Here is a 24,414-nt window from a genome sequence, read left to right on the forward strand (position 1 = left end):
CAGAGCAGCTCCTTTAAGTGAAAACACAGCTGTGAGGTTTGCAGCCTGTGCTGCTGTAAGGGCTCATCCAGCCGGCACAGCCAGCACCGCTGCAGAGCTTCCAGCACGCAGGAATTGGGAAATCCATTGTGAACAAGATTGAGTTTGATGGCCTGCGTGGAAGCAGATGGATGTATTTTTAAGGGATGAGGTGCCAGAAAACTCTGTGATTACGTTACTGGAGCATGGCTCGTTTTTTGTGGTTTTAAAAGTGAGTGTCAGGACTTCAGGACTATTTCTTTTTCGGGTCAAAACCGAAGTTTGGGCGGGGCATAAAAACCTGCTTGATGACTAAGTTTATTCTTAAAAAGCTTTCTAGAGCTTGCTGGAGAGGGGAGCCTTTATTCCACTTTGTCCACTGGAGCAGATACCGGTCTTTTTGGACTTCCATGCAAATGGGGTTAAAACTGATTAAGTGCCCAGAGTAAAAAGAAGCCCTGCCTTTCAGGAGACTGTTTTCAGTGTGATTTTTAGATCCAGTTCCCTGTTTTTCGTCTCGGAAGCTCACATTCTGCCTTGCCTCCTTGCCCTGAGTGAACTCTTTCTGCTTGAATACCCCGCACATCAGTGGAATTACCTTGACCGGTTCCAACCGAGGCTGCCCTTACATCGCCCTACAACTGGGACAGCTCAAATCTGTGACCTGGTTCCTCGGCTGAACCGATAATACCTCTCTGACACAGTGCATGTGTAGAGAAAACTTTTCATCTCATGTCAAAGGTTTGATGCTCAGAGCCAAGGCTGGGAACAGAGGATCCAAGCCAAGCTATTTACTCAGGGGACATGCAGAATTTGCCCAGTCAGGTCAATATAGGGACTGGCAGCATTACAGCAGCCAGAAGAGTGCCCCTCATGCTCTTTCCTTGTTGGAGCTACCAGGCTTTATCACATGACCGAACCCTTAACTGCTGTAGGTCTAAACCATTCTTTAAAATGAGGATGGCTACTGGCTGTACTGAAACCCAGGCAAGTCTGGGGATCCATAACAATGTGAAGTACTGTTCACTCTTTCTGAAAACCTCTTTTTAGCCCTGGTGGAAGAAGCCCCAACATGTAGGGAGCTTCCCCAGCACACCCACCAAGGCCCGTCTGCCTGAGCAGGGCATGGGGCACAGAGCTGCCAGTGCACTGAGGGGCAGCTGCTTCTTCTGCTTCACTGGTGTCTCATATCTGTGCACTGGTTTATTGTCTGCTCACCTCTGCTGAGGGTGGGGTGGGAGCTTTGGGTATGGATGAAGCGTGTCAGTGTCTGGGAGATGGGGGAATAAGGAGCATCCTGCTGTCAGCCAGCTGCATCCTCTGCTGGATTTAAGGATGTAGGAATAGAGAGTGGGAGTATGCTACTGATCCAAATGGTGGAGTGATTGTACGAACAAGTGTTACGTTCACACAGCCCTCAGTACTGTGGGCCCAGGAGATGACTTTCCTTGAGGTGGCTTTCCTCAAAGAGGTGGCATTATCTTCACCTTGAGCTTGCAGTACGTGCCACGAAACCTCACCAAGGATGTGTGAGGGCTTCTGTGTTCTGTGAGTACATTCTCTTGCTCCATTTACCAGTCACAGGATAGTGTGCTCATACCTGCTTGGTGCCTTAAATGAGATACTCCTATCCATGGAGACAACAGCATCCTGCCCATCAAACAACCTGCCCCAGCCCCTTGGAATTTCAGTGCTCTGCTCCTCTTCTCTTTCAGTGGATTGCAGTTGTGTCTGGTGATGAGTGAGCCTATCCATCACTGTATCCAAAGAGATCCAAATTACTCCTTTTGACAGCTCTTATTCACACACCTCCCTGTGTCTCTGACGTCTCAATTATTGATGGGGCTCTCCTGGTAGGCAGCACTCTGTTCTCAGCATGGCTGCGTTCCAGCTCCCGTTCCCATTGAGTTCATGCACACACCATGCCGAACGCTTCTTTATGTGCAGAGCCACTGAAGTGGAAAGGGATCTTTATTACCATGTCAGCTCCAGGGCTACACAACCGATGGGGGCAGTGCAAGCCAAATCACACTGCAGTTCAGCACTGGGAAATTTCCTCTCCCCCTCCTCTCCCAGGGAAGCCCAGCAGAGTCTTGTAAAATTAAATTATTTCATATATTTAATGGTGAAGATCCCTTGGTGAACCTCCTTTGTGATGGGGGTCACCCTGCACTTGCATTTCTCTAAGAAACTTCAGTCGCCCATTGCCCCTGCAAGTATAAAATGGAGCATTTTTGGGAGCAATGCCTTTCCCTGTGCTGTGGTATTAGCTAGTTCGCTGGCTTTACAGCAAGCTCCTTCTGACAAGGAGCACTGACACACACAGAAAGGAGCTTCAAAGCAGCAGTGTGGTGTTGGAGCAATGTTGTCAAATTGGTTAAGAGTTAAAGCTGTGCCAGAGGGGTGATTGCAAAAGGCTGCTAGTTTTGTAGGGCTTTGTGTATGCAGGAGGTTCTGGATGTCTCGTGACATTGCTGCAGCAGAAGTCAGATAGAAGAATGATGAAGTGGTTGATCAGCTCCTGACATCTGTCCCAGCCTTGTCCTGCAGCCTTCTGTGGTTCAGAAGTAACCAGAGGTTTTGTGTGTAGTGAATGAAGGCAGAAGGAAAGGGCATCTGCTGGAGAAGATAGGACCAGAGAGAAGCAGTGCTGTAGGGGTGCAGAGAGCTGGGAAAGGACACTTGGGTTCTGTTTTTGGAAGTCTGTGACAGCAGGCACTTCATAGATTAGCTTTACCATGAGAGAAAAAATCTGTGCTGACCTTCCAAAGCACTGAGGTGCTGGGAAGCATGAGTGCCTTTGCAGTGAGCAGGGCAGTGCAGAAGTGAGAAGCTGGTCAGTGGAGCTCTCCTGAGGCTCCAGTGGCAGAGAGGACCCAACTGGAAGGTGTTGAATGGGTGTGGGCAACCTTGATAAGCTCAGTAGGAAGCTTACAGTCTGCATTCCCGGTGTGCTCCTTCACAGCTAGTCCTTCCCTAGCTGCCTTACCTGCTCTCTTTCTACCTGAGATGAGTTTTGCCTGAGAGCTTTGTGCTGCAGAGGCCAGATGCTACCAAAGGAGCAAAGGCAGCTGGACAGTTGCTGGTGGCTGCAGTCAGAGCTTGACTGTTCATTGGGGGTCTGTAAGGACTCCTGGTGACAAGCACAGGTCCCCTCTTCACCCTGACCATGGCTGACCATGGCAGTCCATCAGCAGGGCAGATCGGCAGAAGAGCATGGGTTGTGAATCAGTGACAGCACGGCTGCTTTGAGCTTTGGTTGCTAGGACAGACTTCAGTTAGTTACACATCTCTCTGTGTGACAGCCTGACCCTGACCTTTCTCTTAGTGTGGTCCTCTTGTCACTGTGGGTGATGGCAACATCCTCTTGCCTAACAGTGTTGACCCAGATGGTCAAGCCACATATATAGTCCCCATTATCAAGGCCTTGCTAGCACTGGTAGGTGATGCAGAAATGGCTGAGTCTGCCAAGCAGGGTGTGTTTTATTTGTCTGGAATACCATGAGCAGACAAAGAAGGATTAAAATAACAGAAAGATGAAAACCTGTTATCTTTGGGAACTGTGATCTTTCCTTTTGGGGGTAGGCAGGTTCCATGGGACCTCATTCCCCCAGATAGTGGAAAGGTCACCTTCCCATACCTGATTGCCCCAAGGCTTTCACTGGCATCCTGTCAAAACAAGGCTGTTTTCCTTTCCACTCTTGAGCTGTGCTGGGCACCCAGAGCCCAGGTGAGCTATAACCAGAGATGCTCAGTTACTACAGCCCCAAAGCCCACTTAGCTGAGAGCTGCAAACAAGAGGTTCAGGCACTCCTGAGTTTGTTCTGATCAAAATTATTGTTGAAAGTTGCCAAAGCCACAGTTTTGCCAAATTTTGCACTTTGTTCTGTGCTTCATCTCCACTGATTCTGTGGTGCAGTGCCTTTTCCACAAAGAAAAGGATCTGATGGATCTGTGTCTGCGATAATTTCTGTCCCTTTGGCCTCAGAGGTGCTTCCTGATATTCTAGCAGGAAAGCTTTGGAAAACCTGGCCCAGAAAATTTTTTTTTAAGCAATTCCTCCTTCAGCTCCCCAAACCAAGGCAGCTCACGTGGAAGGACTCTGCTTACAGAGCACATATGGCCAGTAGGGTGATTGCTTGGCTCCCTTGGGGAGGTTCCTTTGTTTCTTGCTGACCTCCTGCTCCCATGTGGTGGCTGCCATGTGCCATCATAGCATCTGGAGAGGCTGGATCCAGGCTTCATGGATCTTGGCCAGAAGAAGCATCCCCAGCCAGCCCTGCTAGTCCTGCCATGGATGCTGCTCTCCAAAGTGGATCTGAGTGATCTGCTAAGCTGGTGCAAGGTCAGGGCTTGCAAGAAGGGGAGCTGTGGAGAGTGTTAAGAGGTCACTGTCTTGACAGTGTTATGAAGTGTGATATGTGTAATATGGACACTCCTGTTCTGTGGTGTTGCACGAGCTTGTGTTTCAGAATGGCTTACACTGGTAGGGGCATAGAAGTCAAGGGAGCTCAGCTGAATTTGGCCTCAGCCTAGTACCTGGTTCTTAACTCAGTATTCAAGGTAGTGAATTTTTCAATGATTTCATGGCATGCAGTTTTATTTGAGTCAGTAAGTGTACAGCGTATGACTTTGCTCCTCTTTAGGGAAGGGAGAATCAGTGCATCATCTAGTGATTCAGTAGACAAGGTTTCTTTATAGCCTGCAGGAGAAGGATGTTTTAATTCTGCATTCATTCCTGAGTAAGCCATTAATTTGAGTTAGCATTGGAGCCCAGAGGAGAGGAGTCTGTGATCAAATGCAGTGGCTCAACACTGCTCTCTCCTCCTTTCTTTGCTTGAAGAGGTTGGGTTCATCATAACAAGCCTCCTTTGACTTTTAGCCCTTGTCATGATCTTCCCAGACCATTTCAAGAGTACTGCACAATCCAGCAGAGCCCTGCTGATAGTAATCTCTGTGACCCCAAAAAATATGCATGAGGACTGGCAGCTACCTCCTCTAAAGGATGCTGCCCCTTTTACCCTCCCTGCTGGCTCCTGGTCAGGGTCTGCAGCTCTTTCGCTGAGCCCAGGGGTTGTACCTCATGACTGTGAGAGCTGGTGGGACACTGACCTGGGGGCCAGCAGCCTTCCCCAGGGTAATGAGGAGCTGCTTGGATGTGCAGGGCTGTTGCAGAATTGAGTTCTATGCTGTTTTCTAGGCAGTTCAGTGTATAAAATCACTGAAGACATTTTCAGCAAAAAAGTCTCCCCACAGAACCATTCTGTTGCTTGTTGAAAGAGGATTAATTTTTCCCCCTTAATAAAACAAGCCGTATTTGAAATCCAAAAACCTTTGCTGAATGCCTTCTTGGAGCTGCAACGAAAGCAGCTTCCAGGTCCCATCATAGCCTGCTGCCGGAGGCGGATCCAAACTGCAAACCCTTCTAACAGCTCTTTAATAACTCTGCACAGAAGGAAAAATCTGTCACCTTTCCCTCTGTGGTTTCTCCTCTGTTCTAATGCACTGGAGGAACGAGATGGAGCCGGGAAAGTTTTCAGAGAAAGACTCGTGGGAACTACAGCTGCCGATGGAGAAACTCATTTCTTTAGTGTCTGAGGGGAACCGCATTGGCTTTGGTGAAGGGTGGTGTGTGTGGGTGGGTTTGGAGGGGTGAGCTGTTACGACCCGTGCATTTCAGAGGAACCACGAACACTTTATAGTAACAAAGGGTGGAAAAAGCAAGAGGTTTCTGCAATGCATGTGACTTTTCCCTGAGGTTTGGAACCCCACAGTATGTTCCAGGCCATGGTGTTTGCGTGTCAGCCTTGGTGAGTTAAGCTTTCTCCCACAAGCCTTGCTTGAAGTTGCTGTAATAACTGAGACCCTAAAATGTTGCTTTTTTTTTTTTTTTCTCTCTCTCTCTCTTTTTATTGTCCCACACCCCTTCTCCTCTGTGCAGATGAAGCTCTCGTTTACCTTGGACCAGGAGAGTGGGATGCCTCAGGGCTGTTATATCTATCAGTACCGGGACAGCAACAAGTAAGTCCTGTGGAAGATTGCACACAGCAAACAAGGGAAGGTGCAGTGAAAGGAGACTGCCCTGCCTTCTGAAAAAAGGATCACAACTGCTTGTACCACTTAAAAGTAGATTAAAGAAGGCTTCAGGCTTGACCTGAAACTGGGAACTGCTTGTGTAAAGGCCAGATTATTTAAAATGCACAAGGCCCTGCAGCCCCCTTTTTTTTTTTTTTCTCTAGCTTTTAAAAGCTGCTTTTATTTGTGTAAAAGGCCTGCTCTTGGGACAGGCTTTGCCCAGGGGTCTTTGCAACTCACACTCTGCACTGTTGGTGCTTGAGTGACTCTGGGAGCATGGCCTGGGGGAAAGCAGCCAAAGGCTGCAGAATACCTGAAAGCAGAGCCCTCACCTGTGCTTAGCTAGACCCACACAGCAGCCCATTCACTCTGCTAAAGCTCATGCATGGGTTCACTGAGTGGCCTTTGTGGTACCCCAGCCCCAGTGAAGCCATGTGCTCTGTTTTTGTAAGATACTATATGATATTCAAGCTTTGGATGTGTTTGGAGCACAGAGTCCTCTTTTTCTAGGTATTCTGCCTATTTTTACTAGCTGCTGTAGTGAATTGGCACCCAAAATGTTTTTATTTCAAATCACATTCTCATTATCAAATTGACAGCAGCAGCAGAGTTCAGGATATTTCTGTGTTTGCCCTGAATACCAGCATGTCATAAATCCATGGCCTGTTACTCCACCCATGTAGTTCTGCCTCTTGCCAGTTATTCAAGTTAACCTAAAAAATGAGAGTATATGAAATTGTCAATGAACAGAACAGTCTGTAATTAGATCTGCTCAGAAACGCCAGCAAGAGCAGTCCCAGCAAGGAAGAGGGACATCTGCAAATGCACAGAGCAGTGTCTTAGCTGAGAAATCTTAATATTTAAACAAGAAGGGAGATCATTTGTGGCAGACCCCTTCCTGCCTGAGGGTGGGTGATTAGCACATGATACGTGGTCCCATCCCAAGTATTCCAGCCCCAGAGCCTTGTATGAGCAGAGTTGGTACCTCCAGCACCACCAAGCTCACAGGGCAATGTGCAGCTCAGCACCAAAGCATAAAATCAACAAGGGAAGAGCATTTGTTTTTGAGGATTTTAAAGGCAGTGGCACACAATGGACAGCGAGGAAAAGAAACCCCCCAGACCCGCTGGGCTTTGTTAAGGATGTTTATAGACCAGTGTTTCTAATTGTGTGGTGTATATCTCAAAAATCAGCAGCTGTGGTTTTTCTGCCACAGACCCTCCTCTCCTCAGGCTCCAGTGGGTGTTTTCTGCCATTGTTTGAGGAAACTCCAGGGACATGAGTAGAGCTGTTTTGTGTAAGTGCTAAGGCCAGTAGCAATTCCACTTGGAAACTTTGCTGTTAGCTGTGAGAGGCCCAGTGTGTGACAAAGTAGCTGTGTCATGTTAACAGCTGTTGATTGAGAGATGTGTGTCTGTGTCTTGCATTTCTGGCAAGCATGGGAGCTGAGCCACCCTGGGCCATGCCAGCCAGGATCATGTCTTGAAAAAATACATTATGGCCAGGATGAGTGGAATTGCAAGTAAATCCAGACTTCGTGTGTGCCTGACAGATCCAAACTGCAATTACACCTCCATTCAGGCTCCTGTACATTGTATTTCATAGCTTGCTTGACCATCCTGGGGAGAGCAGGATCCCGTTTCCCAGGGAGAGCCTTCTTAGGTTTGCACACATGCTTATCCCCCTGAACCCTGTGTGTGCAGCCCAGCACTTCCAGTGCTTGGCTGGTGAACTGAAGCGTGAAGGTCTGTGCTACAGCTGACGCATTCTTGCAGGTAAAATGCCCTTGAGCTGAACATGTGCCTGGTTCTGGTTGTACCCTGGATGATTTTGGAGGAGCTCATGTGTGCTGCAGCTTTGTTAGCAACAAGAACTTTAAATTCAGATAGTGTTGGGGAGCACCAGACGTGGCTCCTGCTCAGCCGAGCAGACATTGTTCTTCTCAAGCACTGCGCCTGTCACAGGGTTAATCTGATATCCGTGCAGTAACATGGCATTTGTCACGATAGTTTTTCCTTATAGTCATTTTCCAGGAGTTGCAGGGCTTGTGTTCTCCCAGGTGTAGTCAGGCTTTGACAGTACCCATAAGGACTCAGGGGATAAGAATTCTTCTACCTCCTAAAGATGTAGCCAGAAGCTAAGGCAACATAACCTTGGTGTCTACATTGTATTTTGAAACCATTTATAGCCCAGAGAAGAAATACTGGTGAAACACTGCAAGTTCATGCATGGGAAGGACTGGAAATGTGCACCCCAGAGCCCAGTGCCCTCAGCAGAGCATCAGACCTGGGACCTGCTCCAGGGAAAGACTTACGGCAGGCATGCAGGTGTGTGAAGCTCTTGAGCAGCACCACTAACAGGAGGAAACTAAGGTGATTCTGGCTGGCAGAAACCCATTCTGACCTGGGGAGTGCACTCAATGCCCCAGAGATCTGCACATGCCAGGCTGTGCATGCCAAGGCTTGGTGTCACCCTGGTGACTAAAGGAATGTCCCTTCCCCTCCAAGTGGCAAATGCTGTTCCAAGCTGCAGCCAGATGGGGCCACCGGAGAACAGCGGATATTGGTCTCTCACGTGGAGAACAAAGGACTGCAGCATTGCTGAAACTGTAATTACCAGAGCAATTAATATTTCTATTGCTTAGGCTGGAAGTGCAAGTACTATGCAGGCTCATACAAGGGCAATCAGTTGGAATTTGTTCCCTTTAAAATGATAAAAACCTTCCAAGGAAACGTTGCTGCTCCTGTCAGCTTTCAGTTGCCTGCCTGTCTGCAGGAGCATTCATTGGCACAGCACTCGCCTGCTCCACCCTTGCACCCTGTGTGCCAAACACTTCAGGTGCACTGGACTTAACAGAACCTTGGAAATCTTGGAAGTTTTGGATTGGGAGCAGAAGATGGCTGAGCAGCCAGCTGCTTGCCCTGCTCTTCCAACCCTTGCTCTAATAGATAGGTATCCAGTGGCACTTGATAGTCCCAGTGGCATCCTGGAGCTGTATGGAGGAAGGGGGCTGTCACTGTCCCTGCAGTCACAGGGGTGAGACCAGGGGACATCACTTCTCCTCTTCCTCCTGCTCAGACCTAGGCATTTTCATCCCCTGGGCTGCCTTCCCAGCCTGCCAGCCCTTCCTGGCCCCAGAGGAAATGGCTTGACCTGACAGAAACACGCAGTGTGCTTTCTCATTTTTAAGCCATGTTGCTTAAATTCTCCCTAATGGAGATCAGTCAGTGTAATGGACAGAGCCCCAGGCTGGTGCTCTGGGCTCTGTGGGACACTGTCCTGCAAGGGGAGCACTGTGCTGTGACACAGACTGTGACAGGTGCTGGGTGACACTTGGAACAGGGGCATACTGTCAACCTTCAGATGGTCCTAGAGCAGTGACATCAAGGAGGGGACAGGTGTCCTGTCAGGTGTTGAGACAGCACATGTCAGGTGTTGACAGTGGGACTGGCTTTCTTTCACTGCTGCTTGACACAGGCTGGATTTCTCTGATCTTGCACAGAATCCAGTTACAAAACCTAGCCTGGCAGTAAAAGACCATCAAGTTCATTCACATCCACCATGGCTCATGAATCCTGTCTTAAAACACGCACTCACCAAGTCCCTGCTCCAGGAATGGGATACGGGCTGTGCAGAGGAAGCACCGGCTGCCCACTCTGAAGCCATCCTGCCTGACATGACTGGTCCTGCCCCTGTGGGCAGCAAGAAGGATGAGATCCATAAAGGATCATCATGAAAGACTTCTTCCAGCTTGTGTGCAGGAAGAACCAAAGCCAATTCAAGATCCCCCTGGAAGAAATTAATTGCAAGAAGTCCAGTGTCTTTTGGCTGTATCCAAGAAACAGAAAATACAGTCTGTTCTCTGCACTCACCATCACTATCCAGATGCTTCTCTGGAGACCTCCTAGGCTCTGCTCACCTATCCACAGGAAGCCTGACTCTTCATATGCCTTTGCCTTCCCTCCCAAGTCTCTCTCTGATTATTGCCACCTTTCGCAGATGATGCAGTGCTCAGGGTCTCTCCCATCCCAGACCCACCAGGGTAGGATAAATCCCGGTCAAGCATGACACTTTCTTGTGCCCAGCTGGTACTTCTCCTTCAGTGTTCAGCTCCCTGGTTTTCCTGCTCCCTCAGTGTCCAGCTTTTGGTCTGTTTTTGTCTTCCCTACATCCCAGATTCCACCTTTGCTGATAGACCAGCTTGCAGCTCACCAATGAATTTCATTTTAATTCTGTGCTGCAGCTGTAGTTTGTGTCAGGATTGTGAATTTGCAATGGGGACTTTAATGTTCTCTTCAGAGTAATTTCGAAACCCAGAGGAGCAGCATCTTGCATGGAAGCACTTAGAGACCTCTTACAAAAGCAGTGTTGGAGTATTGATCACTTTCTCTCTGGGGACCCAGAGTGCTGCAGATCGAGCTGCTGTGCAGTGTAGCCACTTGCGGGCAGCACCACACAACTCTTCAGAATGAGAAGTGAAAAACAGCTCCAGTTGAAAGGAAAAGTGGTGCCCCCTTTTATACAGAGATCAATGATGTCTGGTACATTGGATTATCACTTAAAACACCAGGACTTCAAATGCCAGGGTGCATGCACTCCTGATGCTGACAGGCTTGTGATACATAATGCTGTTTGGGTTACCAAGCGAGCTCCTCTGTGCAATCTTTCCATAAGGTGAATGTAATATCTGCGGTGATGTACCCAATGTTACATTAAGAGAGCCAACCTATAATTATGCTGGAATTGTTTGAACTGGTTATTTGTCACTAATACATTAGCTCACTCCATTTATTGCTCCTATTCAGGACTGCAGCAGTTTTGGTGTAAACAGAGTTTGGGTGGAGTTTTGGGAGGGTTTGTTTTTCTGAAAAAGAGCGAAGCAGAATTGTTTGGAGGTTATTCTTTTTTGCTAGAAGAGCTGTTGACTGGCAGTGTTAGGAAGAAAATATTTTAAGCAGCTGACACAGCTGTTGATTTGTTTTCAGAGATACTTCCCAGGTGTACAGCTCATGTGTTGGACTTTAGCATGGACGTGGTTGTTCTGCAATGAGCTGGCAGGTTTACCTAGGTGATTTGTAAGGTGTTTGGTTCCTTTTAGAAACTGAGGCTTGCAGAGTGGGCTGTTTGCACAGAGAGCTGCTGCACAGCTCACACAGGCCCTGGGTGCCTGACTTGCCTTATTACATGGTTGTTTCATGGTACACATCCCAGCGAAGCAGCACTGCTTCTGTTGGTATAAAGGAACTCCCCTGATCGCATCTGATTTCCCAGTTAGTGATCATGCTATGCCCCACTCCAACCTGCAAGGCTAGGGAAAAGCTCTGAAAGTGGCATGATCTTGTCCTGTTTATCTTGTCTGGTAGACTGGAATTTCATGGGGAAAATCCATGTACATGTCTCTTGACATCACAGGCTTGGACAGATGCTTTCTTGCAGCAGTTATTCACCTGAAACTTGTGAAATGCTTTCTTTAGATTTCAGAACAAAATAAAATTAATGCAATTACTGGAAAAAAAAGAAAGAGACCATAGCACATTGGGATTTTTCTTTTGATGCCTTGTGTTGTTTTTTGTTTCACTGTTGACACTAAACTTTACACAAGTGCACCCTTCACCTGGCAAAGGGTAAGCGTTGGAGGTGGCCAACAAGGCTGGTGAATTATTCTGTCACTGTACATGTAGATAAACCAGTCCTCCTGGTTTTGGCATTGGTTCAGTGAAGGGTAAATTGTCTAGGAGAATAAGTCTGGAGGTTGACCTTTAAAACTTTGAAAGATATGTAATCCTTCCTGCCTAAGGCATGAGCTTGGTTTTCTGTCTTGCACCTCCAAAGGCTGTCGGGACATAAGCTGCAAAACAGCCTTTGTCACTTGAGACTTTGAGGAGCAGAGAGTTGTTCTTTCTTTCCAGAGGGGCCTCTAGCTCAGGTAGAAGGACTATTGCAAAAGGCTTTGCCCAGGTACTACATACCTGCTTTTCTTGACACAGATCTGTCTCCTCCTGCCACACTGCTGCTTAATAATAGGTTTCCAGTCCATCAGAGCTGGAAAAATAGTAACTGCCAGATCCTTGAGGTGTCAGTGCAATGAGGGGGATGCAAATGGAAAAGATGATCAAGGAAACCCGCCTTCTCCTTGAGCAGGTAGATGGGATTTGGACATAACCTTATCCCTTCCTAACAAATGTTTGAAGCTTTCTTTAGTGACTTACACAGTATCCCACAGTGACCAGTAGCTCTCTTTAAATCCTCAACAGAGCAGTTAGTGTGTGCTCCCACCCACAAGAGGCAGGACTGGGCTCTTAAGTCCCAATGAGTGTGGGACCTCTCTTCACTCCATAGACTGAATCAAAGGAGTTTGTCATCTTACTTGTTTCTGAGTTTGCTTGGGAAGGAGCTGTAAAACCTCCTTGTGTCACTGTGCGGTGTCTGGGTATTTGGTGGCAGTCAGGTAGGTGAGAAAATCAGCTGCAGTTGTAATTGAGTCAGAGATGCTGTCTCCATGTGTCATCCTGGAGATCTGTTTACATATCCATTTGTTTAACAATATGTTTGGAAGCCCTCAGAAGCATTTCGGCACCATTTCCCTGGCCTATATGTGTCTGACTAATGCTCAAGGCAGTGAGCTATATCTGGACTAGAATTGCTAACCTGTGGATATGGGTTTCTTAGCAGCCCTGAATTAGATGAGTCTGTGATTAGCCCTTACGAACATGGGAGAGGACAGATCTGACGTGAGAAAGAATGAATAATCGTCCCTCCACAAGAAGCACCTCACAATTTCATCCTGAACCCAAGTGGCTGAATTGATTTTGTGTCAAGGAAGGCCCTCTCCTGAGCTGGGATCTGGCTAGAAAAATCACCAGGCCCCCTAGCTATGCCTCACCCAGCAACATTTCTAGGCATATCTTTATCTTAACAACTAGGTAAAAGGACTCCTTGTTTTGGCCTAGTCTCTGTGTCGATGAATGTGTAGGCATTGTGCAGAGTGACTTCTCTGCCAGTAGTAGGTTTTGCTGGCCACCCTGGGATGTTACAAGCAGGAAATTATGGGACAGTGGGTGAGAGGATGTGCCACCCTCTTTTGCTTTGTCAGGAGATGCTTGGGGTACAAATTAAGGATGGAGAGTTGCTTGCATGGACTGACAATAGGGTAAGACCGAAGGTGATGAAGGGAATCCTGAGTACTTGGAGCTGGCCATGATGAGGGATGCTCTGCTGGGGGATAAACCTGCCATTCCTGCTCGACATCCTGCTGTTGGACCTGTGCTGTCTGCCTGGAGGGAGCGAGGGTTTAGGTTTGCCACAGGCAGGACCTCTGTGGTCTGTGCAGCACTAAGTAGCCCGGTTCCCCAGGGCATCGGCAGTGTGAGCTGGAGTAACTGGGTGGATTGGCAGCCACCTGGGATTGCTCTCTCATAAAGAGGTACTGGCTGAAAGCTGAAGCATTCAGATTAGAAATAAAGCACGCATTTGAAAGGCAGAAGAGATTAACTGGGAAACTGGGCTGAGGGAAGAACAGGGAATTCTCTTTCAAGGACAAATGCACTTCTGGAATGTGTTTTAGACCCTGCAAGTCTTTTTTAACAGAGTAGTAGCTACCTGAAGGCCTCCAAGCACAGGGCATCAGCTGGTGAAATAATCTTCCTAGTCTTAAATCCCTGACACATTGCTCAGTTTTGCACTGACACCACTCCTCTCTCCATGTACTCTGCTGAGTTGGGCATTCCATGGACCTTATTGAAATTATGTCCTCACAAATTAGAGGGTAAAAGTGGAACTATCTCTTCTTACCCTCTCCTGAGCAACTAAGGTCCCAGTTCTATTTTTCCAGCTACTGCTGTGCGTTTTTCTTGGTCCTGCTGATTTTTCAATGCTTTTTTCCCACATTTCAGAGCAGCTACATCAGTCTGGCAGTGGATTCCACTCTCTCCACACCTCCCTACTTCTTCTCCATTGAAAAAAGGAACTCCAAGTCACATGCATGTTTTGTGTGCTCAGCTCCTCACTCAAGGTCACCCCGAGTGGGGTTCCTCTTACAGCTTAGCACTTTCACCTCTTTCAATTGGCCGTGCATTACTCAATCTGGAGCCTAATGGATTTGTAACCTGACTTTGCCTGTCTCAAATGTTCCCAATGATGTAGGAGGATTTGGGCATAACTTCCTTTCAAGTTAATGGAAGGATCTTGCTTGGAAAGAGCCTGCTTGAGGATCTGAGTGTACTTTGCATTAATGTTTCCATTAATTTTAATGGAAGCTGGTTTGAAATTTCTCAGATCAGCTTTGAACATCTTAAATTTTGTGTCCTTCACCTGTCTCATCTGAAATGCAGCACTCTTAAATTAGCAGCCTCATTACTGGCCAAGATGTTCTGCAAGCTTTTTCTGCCTCTGGGAATGTCCTGTTCTCTGTTGATCCCCCTGGACCCCTCACCAACTCACCACACGTGGAGTAGGAGCTCTATGGTCAGCTCCCAACTCAGAGGCTGCTCCTTGCATGGTCTCTGGCAAGTCACGACATCTGTTTCTGCTCCACCACCATCCATAGAGCAAAAAAAAAGCAAGAATCCTCAGACACTTTTTTTATTAGCATTTTTAAAGCACTTTTCCATCATCAAACAGAAGGGAATAGAGAAGACTGAACTTTTATCATTGCCACTCAGCTCTCAGTTTTTGCAAAGCTCTGCTGCTGTGGTCACAATTACCTGCACATGGTGTTTGGCTGGTACAGGCAGGTGCAGAGCCCAGCCTGGGTTTTAGCCTGGCTCATGTCTTGTCTGGTTTTCCTGCTTCTGCAGGGCCACACTGCTCTGGGCACTGGCCTGGTGAGCTGAACAACGCAGGGTCCCCCCTTCCCCTCCTACTTTCCTTGCTCTCTGCCCTTCAGCTCCTCCAGTAGCTTTGGCACTTGAACACAGCAGTGATTGACTGTTCCTGTGCATCTCTGGCTGATCACATCACTGCTCACTCCTGCCTTGTACAGCAGAGTTCTTGCCTCCCTCTGGGCTGCTTGTAGATATTTCCTTCCACCTCCACTGAGCTGAGCAGAGACCGACATCTCGACTGCTCATCACACCATCCCCGTGGTGAAAACCAGGCCTGGCAGAGCTCTTGTATGTGTTGCATCTCTGTTACAATCTCATTTTGCTGAGACAGTCCAGGTTAAACAGTCTAATGTAGTAAAAGAGTTGATGCAAACGCTGCTCATCTCAACATAATCAATTTAGTGATCAGCTACACGTGCAGTTGTCTTGACTTTCACGAAAGACTACACTGGCTTAACCCCTCTGGAAGTACTCCTGGGAAGGAATTTGTGGTAAAGTAGGACCTAAAATGAGGTGAGAAGTCATTGTTAATGAGTTTTTCATGCTTTATTGAAGCTCAGTGCTCATTTGCAATCTTGATAGCAGACAGGCACCACCAGGTGACGTGTGGCTGGCCACAAGTGTCCAGGTAACTTGAGACAGGGTCCACCATGCATGAAGAAGTCTGGTGTGATTTGTTTGCAGCATAAAGCAGGAGGAACGGGGAGCAGGCTGCCTGTGCTCACATGCACACTCCCAGCTGGGCCATCCCCAGGTTAGTTCCAGCCTCCAACAATTAGTGAGATGGATTGAATCTAGATTGATCTGTCTACTTTCACAGAGTGAGCCAGCTCCAGCAAGAAATTCTCCTTTCCCTGTGTTTCCATGTTAAAAGGAAGGAGACCTTGTCAGATTTCTGGATAAATGGGAAGAACAGGGCAAGGTAGAAAAAAATGTGCTAATGTGTAGGAAGAATCACTGGTTCAGAAAGACATCATCAATATGGCCAGGCTGGGGCTGATCCACCTTGCTGTGTTGAAACTCTGCCTCTGGTCAGCCTATTGCAAAGGCAGGATTCAAAAAGACTGCTATGTATTGCAAATTTGCAGCATTTTGCAGAGAGTCAGAATCTGGTTCAGAGCAGGAGGTTTTGGCACCAGTAACAGCATCTGCAGTTTATGTGGATCTCTGTGGGGATGAGGTTTTGGGAGGGCAAATGGGAAGTGCAGAGCAGGGGCTCAGTCCCTGCTTGAAGCCAGTGGAGGAAGATCAAACATCTGTTTAATGCTGTGTGTCACACCAGCTATTCAGGGCTCCACAGCCAAACTGTGATGACACTAACAGGGACACTTAACTGAGCTGGTTTTGGTCTGCCCTCTGTCTCAGCCACATCTTCTTGCTGCACTGTGATCAACAAGGACAGCAAAGAAACTGGAAAATTGGGCAGGGCATTTTCCAGGAGCCTGAAGGGTACAGCGCTCTGATCACAGCATGGTTATACAAACTGTGCTGCCCAGGCAGCCAAGGCAGGACCTTTACCACAAAGGGATTTCTCTGTTGTACCCAGTATGCTCAATTTATAAGGACACGATAAAAAGCAGTCAGAGAAGTATGACAGAGCACACCACAGCCAAACCAGTTTGGCGTTGCATCTCTGCAGAGAGCAGCAGGCAGGCCTGGAGAAAACAGCTTGCAAGCTGACTGACCAGAGAGCTGAGCGAGACAAAGGATGCATGTCCTGAGATCTGTCATGGGTGTAGCCATTTCCCAGCTCCCAAAAGTGCAAAGGGATGTTCTCCTAGCTGGCAGAGCAGTGAGGCTTTGTGCATGTTTATCCAGGGCTTTGGCTGCATGGTGCCAGTGCAAGAGCTGAGAGCCACTGCTTGTCGTTGACAGCTCAGCTATTGTTGCAAAGTATGATTTAATAGCAAGACTTGATTACAACATGCAAATGTAGCTGCTGGGGGACTATCTCAGAGGTTTGTGGAGATTAGCTGTTAAATTGGCCAGTGCAAAAACATTATTAAGCAGAGAACATAATTACTCATCTTGTGCTTCTGTAGTGTATAGAAGAGACAGATTTGTTTAAAAGCCAGCAAGTCCTATATGGAGACAAGACTTGTGTAAATGCCACATCATGTACTGCTGTATGTTGCAGCATATTTTATTAGAGAAGCAACACTTAATAACAACATTTGGGAACTTGTGGAAGAAATCCACTATATTATTCTGCATCATAAAAGCAAACCTAATGCCTAGTGCGTGAAGGCTGTGCAGATATTGAAACATCTCCTTTTGGTGGTGGTTGATTGCTTTCTATGGAGATTGCATCATATGGATATAAACAAATCTAGCACTTGATATGAAATCTGGGAGCCAGGTTTTAAACTCATGCATCTGTCTTCTATCTGTGCACGTTCCCTCTGAAATACATCAAGGTTCCCATTAACACCTTAAACATAGAAAGTAGAGTCAAAATGAGACTGTCAGCACATACAAAATCAACAACTGGGCATGTGCTTGCTGTAATGTAATTCCCTTTCAGACCTAGAGTAGTCTGTGAGGTTTCTAGAATAAAAAGCTCATTTATGTGTGAGGATGCAGGGAGGAGGACTGAAGTGTGGGGAGCTCGTTGGTGCTGCAGACCTGATTTGGGAGCAAGCTGTGGTTCAGGGATTTCCTCTTGCCTTGTGGCTCTCAGTAGCCCAGGCTGAGCTTGCAGGGGGTGATGTGCTGGCAGCTAGAGGGCTGAAGTCAGATGTCAAAATGCATTTGGCTAGTCAAAGCACTACACAGTTTGAGGAAAATCTTTTAACAGAGGAGTCAGGAGGACTGAATTAGGGGAACAGCTTGTTCCTAATGGAGTGTAGTTCCTGCAGTCCCGAGTGCTGGCATGGGAATGGGGTGATGTCAGGGCTGTCATTGCTGCTATACTGCAGTGGCTGCAGCTCACCCCTGATTCACATCACAGGACATTTCCTCTCCAGCATCCCAAATGCTCTGCTGAGTCTTCACTTGTCTTAGCAGGAGGAAGTATCCTCCCAAGCCTAAGTGGGCAAGCTAAAGATTTCAAGGGATTTTGATGAGAAACTCCTTGCCATTCTTTTGTTGCAGCTCAAGAGCTTTTGTGCACCAGTAATTGCTCCCCAGGCTGGTTCCTGTGTGACTCAGAGCTAAATGTGGAGCTGCTGTGTGAACCTCAGCATCCTGGCACAGCATGTCCCAGTCATTCTAAATTTGATTTCATAGTCAGTCCTCCTTCCTCCTTTTGGATGTGTCCATGCAAACAGAGGCTTGGTCCTCACCTTCTCCAGACTGGTAAATTTGCCACAGCTGAAGGTATCAGCTGTTCCAGGTGGTGCAGGCAGGGAAACAATGCTTGAGGCTGAGCTCGTTTTCCACTCAGAGCTATGAAGCACCTGAATCCCAACACAGCTCACCAGCATCTGCTGGGGTGACTGTGGGGTCCCTGGGAAGCAGGTCTGGCTGCATCCAGCAACAGCATCTCCCTGCTTTCATTACTCAGTGCTGAAAACACCTGTGAATGGTTTGCAAGCCATAAGTGTCTGGAAAGGTGTGGTATCAACTGGGGATACTGCACATCTTATCATCAGTGGGCATGAAGAGGTGGTACCTGCAGCTAGGTGCTGGGAGTGGGGAGCTAGGGAGCAGGGACTGGGTCTGGGTCTCAACAGGAGAGACCAGCTGAGGGTGGATCAATCCTGTAGGCAGAGGAGCAGGAAGGGACATGAGGCAGCATGGGCTGAGCTAGGGCATCTTAGTCCCTGCACAGGCATATCTCAGTTACAGCTATTTTTAAGTAACGTTCATTGATAGTTTGTAATGAAGCCAAAAAGTGGGAGAAGCCAATAGCAATATTTCATAATAGTTTGCCCCAGTTGTGTGAGGGCTATGTTTTTGAGCTGTCTGCATCTCCCTAAACAACACGTGCACACTTTGAAGCTGCATGTCCAGTGATTAGTGCTGATAAATGCCATAAGCTTCATGTGGTGGTAGTGTTACAACAGGAGTCTCTGGTAGCCAGGGAGGAGACAGAAGTAATGTACTCCTCTGTTAACCTCCTTTTTTTCTGTGTGTACAGCTTGGGTGTGCAAGAGATCCATCTGTTAAATGGCTGTTAACCTGTTCTCAGAGTCTGGAGTGCAAGAAGTTGTTTGTGTGATCCTCTTCTCTGACAGAACTGGTGCTGCCTACAGGAGATGCCCTTAGCTGCAAACTGAGGTACTCTAGGAAGAGTTGCAGTAGTCTTGGTTCCATGAATTATAGTTTTACTGCACTGAGCAGTGTAGCACAATTTGAGGCAGGACCTGCTCCTAACAGGTCCTAAGAGTTTGCCACTGCTGCTCTGAAACCCTGGGCTGGAATAAGGCTGTGATAATTAATGGAAGTTAAAGTGCTCCTTCTGCCTGTGAGCTGGTTGGAAATGGAAAAGAAGAACCTGTCACAATTGTGACTGGCTCTAAACTACTGTCAGGCTTTCCTCCTTCCCTTCCCCTGCCCCAAGTGGAAAATTGTATTGGAAAGCAGCAGTTAGAGCACTTAAATCTTTCCACAGTTCATTTCAAGCTCCCTTTCTTCTTCCCAGCCATACCCAGGCCAGTTTGGGGCGCGGATGGGAGTCTGGCTGAAACCTGCAGGATGTTAAATAACAATGGAAGAGTGAGTTTCAAAGGGGGTATAATGTGCCTGGATTGCACGTACCCTAAGCTGCATTTCCCATGCTTTGACATTCAGCCCATCCATGCTTCGCTCCCAATCTGTTTCCTTTCCATATGGGATCTGTCTGGGTGTGATATGGAGCAAGCCCAGGCTGAAATGGGGTTGGTGCCTCTCTTGCTGTGGAGGGACATGTTCCCACAAGCATCCACAGAAGCTGCTGGTGTCCATCATGTCCAGACAGCAATAAGTGAGCACATGAAGTGTGGGCAGTAACAGAAGCTGTTGTATCCCCTTTGGTAGATTTCCAGATTTTTGTAATCCCTGCCCTTTGCCAGGTACTTGGATTGTCTGTTTAAACTATTATGTGTCCCCTTTCTCTTAACACCTCTTGGCACAGTCACGTTGCTGCTGCAGGCAGTGGTTCTGAGTGGGTTTGTCCCCTGCTGAAACTGGTCGGTGAAGATCTGATGGAGCTTCACTGTCGTTCTCAACTGTCCAGATTCAACAAGCTGATCAATTGGAGGAAGCTCCCAAAGCTTTTCCTTGGATGTTACAGAGTAACCCTTGGTAGAGAGCTGAAGTCCCAAAACACAGGTTGGACCCACTCCTGCTGCCTCCTTGGGGCCAAGTTATAAAAGTGAAAACTTCCCACCCTGGTATGGCCCTCAGATATTATCCATTATTGATTTTTCAGGTAAGCAGCAATGATGTTGCAACAAGAAGTCCAAGAACATTCAAGAGACGCTTGAACGCTTTGTGATGATTAAGGGAGCAGGAGAACAGGCAATGTCCTCCCTATTCTTCCAGTTACAGGAAATTATAAGGGAAGAAACAGAAAGAACCAGCAGGTCAATACCTGGCTCCAGGCCTGGGGTCACTGAAGAATTTGGGGGTTTTTTGCTCATAGGTTGCTTTACACAGCACCAGGCCTGCTGGTGACAGACAGGGTACACGTGTTTCAAAGTGGTTAAAAGGATTTTTGCCCAAGAGTTAGTAGGGCTCATTGGGAGAGCTTTAAACTAGATTTGAAGGGGGAGAAGGATAAAAGCAGGCTTCTTCTAAATGTACATTTCCCCTGTTTATTCAAGAGTTAAGCAGTCTGAGAGACGTAGCACTCATAGCCAGGTATCTGTCAGGCTTGGATTGGAGGCTCACCAAAGCATGAGGATATATGGTTTTATTTCTGTTTTGTCATTTGGAGATTGCTACTCAATGTCTGTAGGACAAGAAAGCTCCAGGGCATCTTAGGATATGCCATGTGCTCCAAGAGATGTTGTTTTGGCTTTGCAGCATTGAAATGCAAAGTCAAGAACTGATGCCTGAAGTGCTTCTTTTCCAAGGATTAAAAGGCACTGCCAAGGCTTTGCAAGATGACAGTGTTGCAAATCTTACCATGATCCAGTGCTGAGATCCGTCTGTTTCATCAGCACAAATGGGCTGACAGATCTGTGTCTCTACTTTCTGGCAGTTTTTTTCAGAACGTTGATCTGTGCTGCTGCTGAACTCTGGAAGAGTTGGCAGGTAACATTGCAAGAGTTCTTCTTCATCACACCTGGGTCTTAATTTTAACCAAGCTTCACTTCGTCTAGTAAAACCCTGGCCCAAAGGAGCAGTTTCAGGATATCATCACAGATCTAGCTTTGGTTTCTCTGTTCATAGATGGAACTGAGGGATCCATAAAAGTCAGTGGAGGAACTAGCTGGAGTAACCGGGTTATGACTGCGACAATCAGGGATGGAGGTATTTGCTAAATTCACCCAGCAGCCTGTGAGGTTTTGCAGACCCTGGCATCAAAGAGAGCTTGTTCTCACTTCTATTCAATCTCAGTAGAGGAACTGGGACATGAAAAAAAGTCCTTTCTTACCATGCAGCTCTGGAGAGTCATCATATTCATCTCTGGACTTGAAGGATACGATTCTCCCTTGCTTACAGTGATGGGTCCCATGCTGCTCATCCTCACCTGTTATGGTCTCACTGAAACTGCCTCATCTCTCCTCATCTGCCATCTGGCTGGCAGGAGCTCCATCTGTAGACAAACAGCTCTCCGTCACCCACAGCCACACACCCTCCAAGGTGTTGTTCAGGACCCTTTCCCATGCCACTCAGCTTTCTCCATGGGGGTCCAACTCCAGTGGGATGTTTATCCATTTTTCCTCAATCCCGGTGTGTAAATGAGGCTAATTTCAGCCTGCCATCATGTGTGGGCTCACCAGAACGTCACTGTAAATCCAGATCTGAACATTTTCTTGTAATGGACAGGGTGGTGAAATTGCATTGCTGCCTTTAACCTCAGGCTGTCCTTAGACCAAACCAGACTCTTCACATCCCCTGCATCAGTAAATCAAACAGCTTTTGAATCGATGCACATAAAAGTCAAAGGAGAGAAGTTACAGATGGAAAAGACCCATTGTACCTTGAGCCTGTCCTGCTGCAGAGGGGGTAAGGCTCTCTTAGGAATTCAAGGCAAAGCTCCAAGCCTGCTGGCTGAGGCCAGGCAGGGTGAGAGTCCTGCCTGGGGAAATATGTGGGGTGGGGAGAGACTGCCTAAATTTCCTGCAGCTTTTCCATTCTGCTCATCTCTGCATTTTATTCCCTTGGCTTTATTTTTTGGGCAAGAAAACTGATGTTGGTTGTATATTCAACAAACCCAATATGTTCATTCTCCTGATCATTGTTTTTCACTCAGGGCTATGTTTGACTTTTCCTTAGAAGCATGTTTTTCTCACCTAATATTTAGTTTAAGATCGTAGGAGTTGGATATAAAACCTTCTGGGACGTTTTAATCTGCCAAGAGGCTGCTTAAAAGTAGAAGCTATCCAGAGTATTTCAGTAGCATATTTAGAAAACATCACCCCCAAATTCTGTGTTGCCTGTTTCCCCGACAACTTTTATTGGTTGTTTTAACCCCAATCTGCTGTCAGTGTCCCCTGTACCTTGCTTCCCTCCCCTTCGGGTTTCCATGTCTTTGAAAGTCCTGGTAACCAGAAGGTTCACTATTGCTTTGCAGTCATTTCAGACCAAGAATAATACAGCCAGAGCCAGCTGGATCCCTCACTCTGTATTGATACAACTGTTCCCCTTAACCTGCCCACACTCAGTGCTACAACTGCAAATCTGAGGTTAGACCAGAGCAGTGCTGGGCAGTGCTGTGAGCCCTGATCCATGGCCTGCCTGGAAAGCAGAACCCCTAGCAGAGCATCCCATGGCCAGGGAGCCGCTGCCTTTGGGTGTTGTCTGCTGGGGACCTTGGGAACTTGCTAAGTTACACATGTTTTTCTGACACAAATCTTCTTAGAACCAGTGGTCCCAGTGGTCATTCTGATTCCCTTGATCTGCAGCCAGGTTCTCCTGAGCAGTCCTCCTCTGGAAAGGCCTTTGCTGAAGGCTGGCTAGTCTGGGTGATTGCTTCTCCTGGAGGTCTCTTCCCATGAGCCCAAACAATTCTTGTGAGCATAGTTAAGAACTTGCACAGGCACCCAGAGAGGCTGTGAGAAAGTTGGAGATTGCTAGAACTCAGCTGGGAAAGGCCAGCCTAATCCAACTTTGAAGTTACTCTGCATTGCTTGGACCAGAGACTTGCAGCAGGAGAGGACATTACTTAGCAAGTCACTGCCTGACTTCCACTTCATGAACATCAGGAGTGTATGTTGAGTTGTCATGACACCACTGCCTTTGGCTGCCAGATTATGTAGATTACTTTCCATGGTTTTGGTATTTTAATTTTATTTTTTTGTTGTTGTTACCTTTTGTTGTTCGTCTCTTCATGAGTTTCTGCAGACTCCTTGTTTGTGCCTGGGTCACATCCTGGTTGGTACACGTATGCTCTCCCAGTCATTGACCATCTCAGAGTATGCTTCTAGTCTGGAATGTTCATCCAGTATTCTTTATTTCCCCCTTGTCCATCCAGTTGTCTCCTGCTTTGGAAGTAATAAACTCTTTAATGCCAGGTCAATTGGGAAAATGCAAATCCAAAGGCTGAAGGGTGTAACACACATAAGGTGTGAATGTCTCCTCAGCAGGAATGTCTGGGAGATCAGCTGGGAATGTGAAACTGGAAGGCTGGTTCTAGCAGTCTGTGACTCCCTGTGGCACTATCAGTTCTCTGGGTGATTAACTGTTTGCTTCTCCCTTAATGAAAACTTGTCTCAGATGAAACCACCATAATAGAAAGCTGATGTTCTGGAGCATTCCCAAGTGTAGGTTAATATTTACAAGCTATCAGGTTCAGGTTTTATCTCCATCCCTTGCTGGCACAGAGATAAAATCCTTTTAAAAATCCTTTTTGATCTTTCTGGTTCATGACATGGCTTTAGTAAGACACTTTCCATATGGAACGGGTAAATGTCTTAATGGAAATGTAAGTTTTTCTCATCATTTCAGGGGCTAGTAATAGATGAAGAGCCCCCCATGTACCAGGGGCCATGGCTTATAATGGAGCATAAGTGATGGACAGTATGTCTGCAGGATACTTGTGCTAGGAAATGTCAGAACATTATTTCTGCCTCAATGGCTTGAGATCATGTTTACCTAATGGACTAACACTTGCATTTTGCAGGTGTTGTGTTAATATTAATGTGTTGTCTGAATTGTTAATATTTCTTTACTTCAATATTACATTAATGAGGGCTGCAGGGGATGGAGAAAAGATCTGGCTAATTAACTAAATCGGCAAAAAGCATCTTTAACTTTCCATCATGCTGCCCTTTGCAATGGGTCTTGGCATTTCTGGTCAGCAGCCACATAACACACACTGCTGTATGGAGCACTCAGCAACGCACTTGCTAATTTTTCTGACCCATAAATCACTTGCATAAACTTTTAATGGTGAGGGAAAGTGCCT

General features: G+C 47.1%; 1 protein-coding gene across 4 annotated transcripts in view; it reads left to right on the forward strand.

The window, feature by feature from the left end:
* Positions 1-24,414, forward strand: part of DIS3L2 (DIS3 like 3'-5' exoribonuclease 2) — a 186,528-nt gene that overhangs the window by 143,356 nt on the left and 18,758 nt on the right. For all 4 annotated transcript variants that reach the window (XR_009278081.1, XM_058843466.1, XM_058843467.1 and 1 more), the window contains exon 15: positions 5,960-6,039. Coding sequence is in view for 3 of the 4 variants with exons in the window: in XM_058843466.1 (XP_058699449.1) it covers positions 5,960-6,039 (80 nt within the window). In the remaining variant the exon portion in view is untranslated. The remainder of the gene's footprint in view (positions 1-5,959; positions 6,040-24,414) is intronic.

Source organism: Poecile atricapillus, chromosome 8 (genome assembly GCF_030490865.1).
Source record: "Poecile atricapillus isolate bPoeAtr1 chromosome 8, bPoeAtr1.hap1, whole genome shotgun sequence".
Classification (NCBI taxonomy): domain Eukaryota; kingdom Metazoa; phylum Chordata; class Aves; order Passeriformes; family Paridae; genus Poecile; species Poecile atricapillus.